Source organism: Botryllus schlosseri, chromosome 14 (assembly GCF_051294905.1).
Source record: "Botryllus schlosseri isolate E-star chromosome 14, Bs_hap1, whole genome shotgun sequence".
Taxonomy (NCBI): domain Eukaryota; kingdom Metazoa; phylum Chordata; class Ascidiacea; order Stolidobranchia; family Styelidae; genus Botryllus; species Botryllus schlosseri.
In genome coordinates, this window is record NC_137249.1 from 20,094,868 (window position 1) to 20,108,051 (window position 13,184).

General features: G+C 40.1%; 1 protein-coding gene across 5 annotated transcripts in view; it reads left to right on the plus strand.

Annotated features, from left to right (window-relative positions):
* Positions 1 to 2,806: 2,806 nt before the first annotated feature.
* Positions 2,807 to 13,184, plus strand: part of LOC145455875 (calcium uptake protein 3, mitochondrial-like) — a 78,545-nt gene continuing 68,167 nt past the window's right edge. The window contains exon 1 of one of the 5 annotated variants that reach the window (XR_013920446.1): positions 2,807 to 3,132. Coding sequence is in view for 4 of the 5 variants with exons in the window: in XM_080333901.1 (XP_080190027.1) it covers positions 2,896 to 3,132 (237 nt within the window). In the remaining variant the exon portion in view is untranslated. The remainder of the gene's footprint in view (positions 3,133 to 13,184) is intronic. The other 4 variants (XM_080333901.1, XM_080333898.1, XM_080333900.1 and 1 more) reach the window with 4 other exon arrangements.

Sequence of the window (13,184 nt, forward strand, 5' to 3'; positions counted from 1 at the left end):
TGGAATTTTACAATCTCAGATGGTCAATATTGGATGCAGATAATCCGCATTTTGCCCACAAATGCTGGAATGTGTGAAGGCCTGTTCAGTAGAAACTTGCTGATGCTTATAATACCTTTGGTCAATCAGTTCAAAGTTTTGAGCACGACGCTTATAGTCGAGTCACAGAAAATGTCAATAATAGCTCCATCCTGAATGTCCCTCAGTAGCTGTCCAAATTTCCTCTCCAGTGACCAATAGCAGGTCAGTAGTTGTCTTGCCGACTTGTATATTGGAAGAGAAGAAACTGATCTCCAACTGTGCTGTATCCTTGGCCTTTCGGATATGATTTGTAAGGAGCATTGGACCACTTGAAAAGTTGTGGTGTTTCACTTGAACATAGCAATTATTGCATAGAGGCAATGTCCCATAAATCAGGATGCTATCTCTCCATACTTCACTCTTGCTGTGCTATCTCTCAAGACGTCGACTTTCGTCATTGATCCATTATTACGGAGAAACGAAACTCAGACAGCACGAGCTGTTTGACAACATTCGAGGTCTTCAAATAATGCAATGTAAACTGTACGGTACGGAGAACGGAGTACACTTCGAGCAGTTGATGGAGCTCCACTCAAGAGAAATGACGCATCCCTAACGCACTGATCACCACTCCTTGGTGTTGACTTTCAAACTGTTTACATGGTCTCTCGTTTAAATCATATAGAAAAGCACCATAATAACGCCAAATTTTTTTTCACAATTCTCAAACTGAAATCAAATCTACATGAACAGACCATTGGTTGAAAAAAAAAACTAACAGCTTTTGTTTATATGGCTCAGTGGTTCTAGATGATTGATTCCGTCAATCATATTGGAGAAAATATAGCTGCTGAAGGAAGGGAAGTGTAAGCAGGAGTTGAATAGGTTTGGGTTTCGTTGTATCTGTATATAGGAATTCTGGATTTCATAGCCTTGTTATGTGTTATTAGTTTACCTTAGTAAGGCATGCATGTATCTTGAATGATTTCAAAGAGGACGATAGGCTACTGTATAGTCGAGGCATCGTTATAATAATTATCATACATTTTATCTGTGTACATATTTTTTTATATAACTTTCTATATAATTTTCTGACTGCAGATAGTTACTTGTATATGTTTGTATGCATATTCTTATTTGATTGGTCGGGCTACAAGTGTGTGGGTACGGTAGCTGTTAACTCGACGTGCAAGCTGACTCAAAGTCCAAGTCCACACTGGCTCACTGGGAATACCTTCTCACAAAATGGAGTTATTACATTGTTGAACGTCATTGGGATATATTCCGTTATGATCATGAACTGCCGGAAGACTCATGGTAGCTAAAGATTGTGCCATAGCACAAGCACCGCTGTATAGTGCTGATTGAAAGGGTATCATACAAGTATACAACTACTGTGGTAGCATGAAAATCAGTCATGCAACAAAGTACGCAAAGAGGGATTTGTCTTATATTTATCTACAGAAGACTGCCGCAACAACTACTTTGAGGATTCTGGATATTGTATGCCCTATTGTGACATTCGTCAGCTATGGGTTCAAAAACTACATGTCAAGGTGGAAAGCAAATGCAGTTCTAGGACCGATGTTGAAACAAAACCTTCAATTTTGTGAACTTCAGAAACTGCTCTGCGAGAATACTGTACTGATGATAACTATGTCAGGAGAGCTCATGTCTAATCATACCATCTTTTATCAGTTCACATATTATATATCCGTTAGACTGGCAAGTATGGTATACTTGATGTATTTTAGCAAATAAAGTGATAACATGGCTGACCTTATAGTATGGTCTACTCTTGAATGGTAAGAATGGTAGTGGCGATAGTTTATTTGTATTTTCTTGGACTCTTGACAGACATTTTTAGACTGCTACCATTCATATCGCAAGGTGTCAGCTGTCTGTATTTGGTTATTGAATTGATGACTTCTTTCTATGGGCCTGTAATCAAATCTCACATCTGGTTACAACTATCCGGAAATATCCGTATCAAAGTTACAGCTATCCGACAATATCCGGAAAAAAATCTGCGATAATATCCGAATCCTATGCGACTGCCAAAAATTTGTCTAATATCCGGTCCGAATGCCATCCGAGTCCGTCCGATGCTCATCACTGATAGATAGCCTATATTTAGTTTGACATCTCTTGACAATATCCAACTCAAAATTTCGGTAATGCTCCTTTGTTTCTACGCATGCTATTGTAGTGCGTCCTTACATTGGTGATACCTGTTAACTTGATTCAAGCAAATATCATCTTGTCGAGAAGAAAAATTGCGCACTGATGTATCCAAGAAGACTATTCTCGCAATCAAGAGACCAATCTGTATTTATTCTATACCGACTTTTATGGACTAAATTGCGTCACGCAAAATTCACTGATGCGTTATGCTGCGCTTGAGTAATCTTGTTGCTGAGACCGCTTCAGTGTTCTGTGTTGAACAAATTTATGCTGTTTAGTGTTTTGTTTAGCGTTACTTGTATATGGAATACGTAACTTAGAAGAATGACAGGTCAAGATTTATTTGCTAACTATCACAGAGACGAAACGATAACATTATCTTCCGAGTTGAAGCTTGATGAGAATGCGTATACCGCCATATTTACCATGCAGTGTCAGTCTGTCAGATCAATCATGGCTAGTCCGTTCATACGTTGGATACCATTCACTGATAGGACGTAGTTGTATAGTTAACTATGAAACATTTCAAAATTTAACATGCATTGCAAGCCGTGATTGTATTTGCTCTTCACATGGATTACGTGCTGCATTTGAAGTAGAAAATGCATGTAGTTGGTAACTGAATCTCACCAGTTCTGTTTGGTGTTTGCATTGCAATATCAGCTTGCGCTTCATTTTGCAGATCTAGTCATGGCTTTCCGTAGAACTTATCATGCATTCAACAATATTATTCACGGTCTATGGCCAAAGACTCCTCAATCGAAGAAAGCTATTGCTGCTGGAATATGCACTTTATGCGGAGTTGCTGCAGCCAAAAAGACTATGAGAAATAGGCAGTCATTCGTTGAATATGGCATTTCCAAAGAGTTACATGCTGCAACTGTTAGTGCCACAGATGCTAGCGTTGAAGAGGAATCGGAACATAAGGTAAGAATGTGTATGGTTGGTTGTAAACTCATTTATGCCGAGTCTATGCTGGCTTTTGATCTCGGCGTATGTTGCAATTTCATTGGCTTCACCAGTTTCCAGTGGTGGGATGCGTTTCTTGAAAATTATCTGTCGTGCATTTATAACAGATTTTATTGACTCTACGTCATTACCAACATATCTTGTTTGTGTTTTCCACAGACTTTAATATTTTTTATAATACTTCTTTTCAAACCTTACGTAACTTGTCTCATTCCTGGCCATATTACACACTTCTACTTGCACCTGTTGTGTGGTTTTGGTCTATCAGAAGCATATTATTATTCCTCAAGTAGGGCAGTAGCGATATGAAAAATTTGCACCTCTGATTGTTATTTACCGTATACCAATACTTGGATGACTTTTTCTGATTTTCATCAGCTGTGTATCTCAGTATTTGCTTTTAAATTCACGATTAGTGGATATATTTATGATAATGTGCCAAAATCTATGTGTAAAAGAATTAATTGATGTAGGCCTACAAGGCCTACCAACTACATAGGCCTATGAAGAGGAAAAGGCTCTTGTAGAGTACATTGTACATAATAGGCCTACTAGATATAATCTTGTCTCATTATTTTTTTGACCTAGCCTATATTTGACCATAAAGATATATTTAGCCTACTTCTCAGTTCAACCATTATTTATTTGGCTGAGCACTGTTGTCTGGCCGCTGCTGACCGGATGATTTCAATCGCCTCGCTGTGGTCCAGTCCCTAGTTATCATATGTTTTATTCTTATTGATGAATGATTTACTGCGATATCAAATAAGCCTGATTTATTGATTGATTAGCATCACTTCTGGTCATAAGGAGCTAGCAAGCCTACTAAGTAGCTTATGAAATAGACGACCTGTGCTTACATTGCTTATTCAAGTTTTTTTGTTGCTACCATACTGTCCCTTAATATTTGCTGCATGCAAGGCAGCCTACCAGCCTACTTGGTTTATACTAATTGTGAATTTTGTCAAGTAGGGTAGCCTAAAAGTAGTCTATGGTTAAATAACTTTTTTGTGAGTGAATGTGCACTACTATTGGTTGAATAATTTTATCTTGGACCTGCGACCGTGGAAAGCAATTTTTAAATGACATCAAACGTACCACTGTTGACCATTCTACGTTACTCACTTAGATGTGTTATGTAAAAACCTAGACAGATCTCATGAGCTCTTTAGCGCGACCAGCTTTCAAATTTGAAAGTCATGAAACTACATAAAATGCACCCACAATCCAGTTAAATTCATTCTTGTCTTTGAAACTTATTGCTGAGTAGAATTCCTTTGCATTTACACCTTCTCTTCTCCATTTCTATTCAAGTAATATTGTTAATTAGTTTCACTATATCTGATGGCCGTCCTGTTTGCAATTCTATAACACTGCAATTACCATATAATAGATTAGTTCTTTTTTTTTCGGTTTACTTGAGCACACATAGCAGGGTTGTAATGACTCGAGTCCGACTTGAGTCGCAATTTTTGGTGACTCGAGTCATTTTCACAAAATACGGTAAATGACTCGATTCGACTTGAATCAATCTGTGTATTGACTCGAGTCATTGAACTGAACATGACTCGGACCAAGTCATATGACTGAAAACACGTACGGCCAAGACCGTCATTTCATTGTAATTTCAAAGAATGATAAAGTTACCACACTGTTGATATTTCTTCTATTGATGCTGGTACTTGAAAAGGCGACCAGAAACTGCTAAAAGTTGGGAAATTAGTAGGCCTATATTATGAATGCGAAGTATTCGATATCACCGAGCAGAGTTGTAAATAGTGGGTTTAACAAGACTTTAACTCGAAACTGAACAGTGAACTCAATGACTTGGACTCGGACTCGAGTCATAACACTATTACTCGGAGACTACCCTCTGCTTGTCCTCTTGAACTCGGACTTGACTCGCTGGTGAATTGAAAATGACTCGACTTGACTTGAGTCATAACTATAAAAATGAGATTGACTTGCATCTCGGAACCTGGTGACTTGGTTACAACCCTGACAAATAGGCTAACTTTTTCTTCCATGCTCAGTAAAGACTGGGAATATGGTAGTAGAACAGTTCTTTTGTTTTATCTAATTCGGACTGAAACCAAGATGACAACTGTAATATATCTACTCGAATTCTTGGTGTAATGCAGTACTGGTAGTCACAAATTTCGCGCAATTTCTTTTCACTCAAATCACTATAAATTCGCCACTCCTATTTTAACCAAAATATTTGACTAAGCAAAGCTACACTTTCAGTTACAAAAAGCCTACCAGCCAACTTGCAAAGCAATATTGCACTTGATTTTAACGAAGTGCTTATACGGTACATTGAAGAACGACCAGACAAAGAACTTTTGTTCTGGATTTTTTTATGTATTGGGATTTTTGCAAGGCTTCTCGTATATGATAATGAATGTACAAACACTATCAGGGTTAGGCTTTGAAGGTAACCAGAGCTTCAAATGCACTCACTCATGACTATGTAGTAGGCCTAGGTAATGAAAACCAGAGAGAAAAATACAAGAAAAGTCATGTTTGCTACTTGCTAGGCATTTTCAGGTTGTTCATTTACATCCTCATGAATTTAATTGAATATTGTTGTTTATCATCCTCTGCGCTCACTGACTCGTGGCAAACGTGCCACGTACTCCCATGGCGTCTGCCGACTCCAGGTTGGGAAACACTGGTCCATACGGAAACTTTTCCATACTGAAACAAATCTTCGATGATCGGATGTAACTGGAATAATATAATGGAGAGAATCTATCCAGAATATGCACAAGAAGCATTCATGCCAGGGCATTGTCAATATCTTCATAAATCAAATCAATGTGGCATCGTCAATGTAGTGATACTGAACTGTCTTGTTGTAGTTGCCTTTCTGAGTCTCAAATATTGATTGAGATTGATTTGTGATGGTGTGGTGGTACCATTTTTGATTCGTCTATTTCCCGGTGCTAAGCCAGGGCTGTAAATTGAAAAGAAGTTGTATTGCTTGGAGTTGTACAAGGTAGGCTAATTGGTGCGAAAATATCGTTTCGTCTTAAACCCCGGTTTATTTGTCTAAATGTGGTTAAAATCATGTTATACTTGGGTACTCGCATTTCATCTCCAATCGAGTGGTTGTGGTTGTGGTAATTACGTATGAAGACATGGTCCTTGGCTTTAATTATACTAAGCAAAAAGAGAATGCAGCTTCACTTGCCTGAAACTTGAGCTACTAAATATAAATTGTTTTGTACATAGCCATGATCCATATAACTTGCCATAGGAATACCTGTCTTTGTAAAGCAAGATTCAAAATTAAAGATTCTGCCTATAACGGAGTTGATCAGTTTAGTCAACAATATAGTAGCCCATAGAAGAAGTAATGTAGAAGAAATTGTTGAGTTCATGCGAAGGAAACGATTTCCACGGCAATACTTGAAACCGAAGCAAAAATTGAGAACTTGAGAACACCTTGTTTAGTTATTCGACCTGCTAGGCACTGGGTAACATCGGTGCTTGGAAAACGGGTTGTCGTCTCCGTGCAAGTCCGATTTGGTTTCGATGATAGGAATGATATTTCTTGCTCAACCACATGATGTATTTACCGTACGCTATTGCGTATTTTCCAAGGCAGAATGGGACTTATGCGGCGAACCTTATACAGTACACGAACTAACCGTCGTCGGAGCGTTGCTCTTCTTGCATTAGACAGAAAATAATTTCGCAATCCAAGGAATTTATCTCGACTGCGAACATTCACCAGTGGAACTTTAACGATAAGCGTATTATCGCCCGTTACCGTACCTCGCGAATGCAGACATTGGCAGTCTCAGTTACGATTCTGGCGTTTTGGATTAGGCAACAATTATAAGGGATTAGGCTACCGATACCGGGTCTTAACGAAAGTTCATTGCTAGGAGCAAAAGTTACTTTGTCAGTGTTGAAACGCGATAATTGATGCAGGCAAAGTATTCTTTATTGCGTTTGTGAACGATGACCGCCGTTTGTGTGGGACGGCGAAAGTTCTCTGAAAATCCGGCTTGCTGCAACCGCCTCCCTCACGTTAATGTCTTCAATTAAGATGAATCATTAAGGACTTATGGTTACGCGGCAGAGGCATGGCTTCTCCACGAGGAGAAAATTGCATACGCAAACACGTTTCGGCTATATGAATATGAAATATTTTGGATAAGCACTTTTTTCATATCTCTCACCATTCCGTTTGATTATTCATTTTTACACATGGTGTAGTACCAAAGAAAAACTAAATCTGTGACTTTTTAGTCTTCTACTCACACCAATACCGGATATCGCGGTAATCGCTGTGTTTTTCCCTACCTTATCCTAATTAGGATGTTACGAGTAGTGTGCCTAGTTCCATTACAAAGAGCGATATTATTACTTTATATTCCACTTTGATCATGAACAATGAACACGTTTTCGAGTATATAAAAGTAAAATCGTTTGCCACCGATTCCTATCTATGTAATGACTTTGATGACTTCCCTTTAGTAATGAATATATAGATTTTTGAGTGAAATTCCTGAAATTTCCCAGAATATGTACGCGCGATCTCTGAAAATAGTTTTTCGGAGCGCGCATGCACATTGAAAACAAAAACTTTTTACATTCATTACGATAATTTGATCATCATTATCGCGCATGTTTACCCTGAAAATGGCGGGCCGGCACGCAATCGATTTCTTTGCAGTCCGTTTGTGTGCCATTGTAGACGTGAATGCGTTACTTGTTTCCGTCATTATATCTCTTAAGATGGATAGACCGTATCCCGAAATGGCTTGACGCACCCTCGAGGGTAGAAATACGGGAAAGAAAGTACTCAAGCAGGCTTTGGATATAGTAAAGCAGAAAGTATTTTTGAAATATATTTCCATCGTGTTTACGAGGGATATTGTCATAGCGACTGAACGCAATAGCCAATGTATCGAAAATTTATCAATTTGTAATGGTATTTGTCATCTTGCGTTAACCACGAAGACGTACCCCGCAATTTCGAAAGTAGCCGTCTTGGATGGGCTCCTATAAGTACCATAAGCCTCCGCCGAACTCTACTTGTAATTGAGTATAAATTTACGAGCGTTATTTCCTCATCTACTTCTTACCCAAGTTCCTGGAGCTCTATATAGCAGTGGTTCCCAACCATTTTGGATGTTGGAGCCGCATTTCAAACTTCAGAGTACGTACTCGAGTAGGCTACTTATAACACGGAAATATAAAGGTAGCTAGCTAGTAGCTAGCCTACCTCTGGATCTCACCATCCAGATAATTAATTCAATACCATGCACAATGTACGTATACTTCTATAGATTCTACATCGTTGATTTTTTGCATTGATAGACGGAGATTGGCGAGTGCTATACATTGAAATACACTGCAAATGCATATCATTACTACAACTAGTCAACTACAACAACATACTATCATGTCGTTATGTGATACATGGCCATGTGTGATACTATTCAAGTATTCCTACATGCCATCCATTGATGCACAAGTTTGCGTGGGATTATACGCTGAGTAATAATTATGGACTTGTTGCAGTCTATAGTTGACGACAAGCCGTTTTCTGATGTTAGTGAAATTGTGTTGAAATTTACTCTTCACAGAGACGATATGTAAAGATCTATCTATGACCAGCAGAACTCAATATAATGATATCCTTATCTGACGGGTATTCATCCATACGTTTGACGCTGGTCTGCAAGAATTCTCTTTTCCGGTTTTCAGAACCGGCCTTGGACGGCTTTCCGCTTCAGAGTTATCTGATATTCCTCATTTTAGCATTCATATACAGAAATTGACTATAACTATTCATAGAAACAAACAACAACTGTCGTCTATCATAATTTTGTGACGGAATCGTAATGAACAATATCTGATTGGTGTAAATCACCAATTTAATCGAAGAACACCGTGAATAGTGCAAATTTTTTTCGAAAACTCCGATACGCCAGTCTGATGCCAACAGTTGAACTGAACGGCTCTGTCGATAGGTCGAATTGGAACACGGGCAGTGAATCTTATAGTCTTTCCTATAAATGCCACTAATTTACCCGCACGCGGTTAGAAATATCGTCGGCATCGTGTATTTTCGTCCACTGGCCACGATTATTGAACACTCGAACAGGGTTTCGATTCGCCGTCGCGGGGTTTAGCTGGGAAGCGCGCGTGATTTGGATTTTATCAAGTAATCCAGAAACTAGTGGTTTGTTGTGTTTGCGGTAATTCGAAACCGGTCGGTCGACTTTTGGTGTTCGGCACCTGGGCCCACCTCGGAGAGATTGATGGCCGGGCGCGTTGTTAATCTTTTGCAACCGTTGTATTATACCCCGCCGCCATTATACCCCGCCGTCAAAGCTGCAGCGGCCCTATCGCCCGTTTCAAGACAAAGTGAGATAAACGACGGCCACATGTCGCTCTGCAAGAGGTTCTATTTAAGGAATGCGGCATAATGCAGCGCGGGGAATACGGGGTATGATTTCACGCATGTACCTAGAATGAGCTCCGTTGATGCCGCCAGTGCGGAGTGATATTTAGTCGGGTTTGCGCAGTAGCTATGGACGAAAATAGTTCTTAATTATCGAGATGGGCGGATTTCATATTTACAGATCCAACTTTTGTTCCGGATCACTCGCTATATATCCTGATGAAGTTTGTACATATCTTATGTCCCATCCGAATTAAAGTTTATACCCGGCACTGATTCTAATTAAATTTCAATATTCGCGCAAATGCTCGGAACTATTAGAAATTCCACACACAAAATCCGAATTTGAACCCAAAAACTTGAAAAATCTCACATCCGAATCGTCAAGATATCCGAATTCGTTTTGAAATCGTCATAATGCATGTTGATTTCTGTTGTTTTATGATATGTCGTGGTGGTATGATCTCATAATGGACAGGCGTGTGACGTGACGTAATCACAATGAAGTCAATTCAACGCAAAGTTGGAATTGAGTATTGCTTACTACGACTGTGACGTAAATCTCAATTGTGCTACGTAAATCGTGAATATTTGGAAGAACAGTAGAAAGGCAACCGTGTCCGCTAGAGTCAACTTTAATATTTCAAGAAAAACCGGGCAGTCTGTTTCAACCCTGCCGTTCCGTGACGTTAACAACGAACCGATGGTCGATTACGGTGATTTATGCACACCTGCGATGCTCAGCTGCTGTAAACATGCCCCATGATCATATCAACCTAACCACGGCTTGTTAAAGCCATCGGTATCGAGCGAACAACGCGTTCGGTGGAGTGCTGGATTCCAAACGCAGAAAGCGGACCTCTTCAAAATGTGCGCCACACGACATTTGCTAAGTGCGTAATTATCGCCTGCAACGGGCCGAGAGCATGTTATTTTGATTAAGTTTAGTAGTTTGTTATTGATCCTCGGCCACTCGACCTGGGAAGCTTTGCATCCGTGCGTGTTCTAACACAACTGCGCGATGTAATGAGTGTGATAATCGCGTCTTTCGAGCATCTCCATTAACAAATGTGCTCGAGTTTGGTCCGTGCGGGGGGATATTGATTTTGAATTGCGCCAGGTTCTACGTAGGCACTTGAGTTCAAATTTGGGATTTTAGTTTCCTTGGGAGATTTGGTGAATTGTGGTTACTCAGTTCGCCCCGTCCAGTGTTTAGTAACTGAGCACTACGCATCCGAGTAGGTTACCGTAACGTGGATGTAATTCAATTTGTTTTGGATGATGCTGACTGCACCTTCAACACATATGCATATTCGGATTGTGATTTTTGAATTCACGGACCGACCGGAGAATATTGAGGCGATTCTCTTTGCCACTATCAGAATGTAACACGATTGAAATATAACTTATAATTAGGGCAAGTTTGTGCAACTTTTTTTTACAGCTTCCGGCAGCTTCCTAAATACTCGGAAGCTATATAGTATGGTGTTTTAAGATGTTTGGAGGATTCATGTATTGCAACCTTTTGCAACTTTTCTCCATATTTTTCATGCAACTTTTTGTAACTTTTTTGATTTTTATGACACTTTTTGCAACTTTTTTTCGATTTTCCATGCAACTAACTTTTTACTGGAAATATTTGGCACTTTATGTAAATAGATCGCGTGATTATTTCACTGTCGCAGGGTTGTAACCAAGTCACACTTTTATAGTTTTGACTTGAGTCAAGTCGAGTCATTTTCAATTCAGCACCGATTCAAGTCATAGTCTAAGTCAGCGGGCAGAGGGTCGAGTCCGAGTCATGGTATTATGACTCTAGTCATTGTCTTGACTGCTCAAGTGCTCAGTTTCCAGTTAAGTCTTGTTACACCCACTTTTTATAACCCTGTTTGATGGTATCGAATGGTTCTCATAATTCCAAGGAACTTATCCACAAAGGCAACTAAAATATATGCAACTTTTTACTGCAACTTTTGTGAAAAATAAATGCAACTTTCCACGGATTTGACTGCAACAAAAACTTGCCCTATAATCAGTCGCAGTGATTAGAAAAGCATACCCCATGTAATCTTCATTTAAACAATATTTATTTACAACAAAGCTCCAACTGAACAATAAACCAGTACTGTCGGTCCAACAGGCATATCTTGTAGCTCAAACGACGCCACATTTCATCATTTTCGCTTAGAAGTGAAATCCTATGCCCCCCTAAATCGCTACGGCAGTGCCGAACTGAACCCGGAACAGTTGTAAGAGTGATGACGTCATTGGACTATAGATAACTAACCTACGGATAGATACGCAACACCCGTCGTCACGCTTGCTTGCTCGGAGGAAATTACTGCTCAACAATCTGAACGCAACGTAATTGCCAATCCCATAGCTGACGACCCGAGCGCTCAAATTAAATAAAGTTGATCTTATTTGAAAGCTACTGTTGCACTGATTCCGAAAATACACATTAAACTTTCATCATAGCAAAGGAACCAGCCCGAAAGAGCCTTTAAAGTAGGAAAATCGGCATTGTTCTAAACCAGTGGTTCCCAACCTTTTTCGCCCCATCGCCCCCTTTTCAAGGTCAACAGCGATCATCGCCCCCCAAATTTTGTGTACCGAAAATTGGGCATACAAATATTAATCACCGGCGGGTTGACTAAAAAAAAAAAAGGTCAAATTTTCGGCACAAAGTCTAATTTTACACACTTTTGTAACCAAACTTCCGTGGGTTGACTAAATAAAAAAATAAAAAAAAATAAAAAAAATCAGCCGCTTTGGCGCGTCATCGCCCCCCTATCGCCCCCTTCGCTATTTTCACCCCCCGTCGCCCCCTTTGTCCATTTTCGCCCCCCTGTCGCCCCCTTCGTCATTTTCGCCCCCCTGGACCGCCAAATCGTCCCCTGGGGGGCGATATCGCCCACGTTTGGAACCACTGTTCTAAACAATCGTGGCGACGCACCACAATGACCATAACAACGACCCTTGCGTGGCTGCGATTGTTCAGAACAATGCCGATTGTTCAGACTTTGGGGAGATTTTCGAGGCGGTTCCATTGCCCTGATCAGATTCTACTGTATATTTTCGGAATCAGTGCGACAGTAGCTTTCAAATAAGATCAACTTTATTGAATTTAGGCACGCGGGTCGTTAGCTATGGTATTAGCAATTACGTAGAGTTCAGATTGTTGAGCAGTAATTTCCTCCGAGCAAGCAAGCGTGACGACGGGTGTTGCGTATCTATCCGTAGGCTAGTTATCTATAATTGGACTGACCGAAAAATGCGTCCAGAGTTGGCTGATACCGATATCTGTACGCACAATGCACAGAAACAGATATAGCCCATATATGTCCGCCGAACCCGCATTGCAATAAACCGCCGATTGGTTCGTAATGCGGTTCTGGTTATATATTGGCACTATAACGATGCCGGACGGTGGGTCCACCTCCTGGGCTCTTGCGTTGCGCACTGAGCATGTAATTTGTAATTTGTTTGAATCATAGCACTACTCCAAGCCATCCTTTCGTTACTGCAGTGACTAGTGATAACTTGGAGTCTTGGACCATCTAAGAAAACGAATGGAAGATGT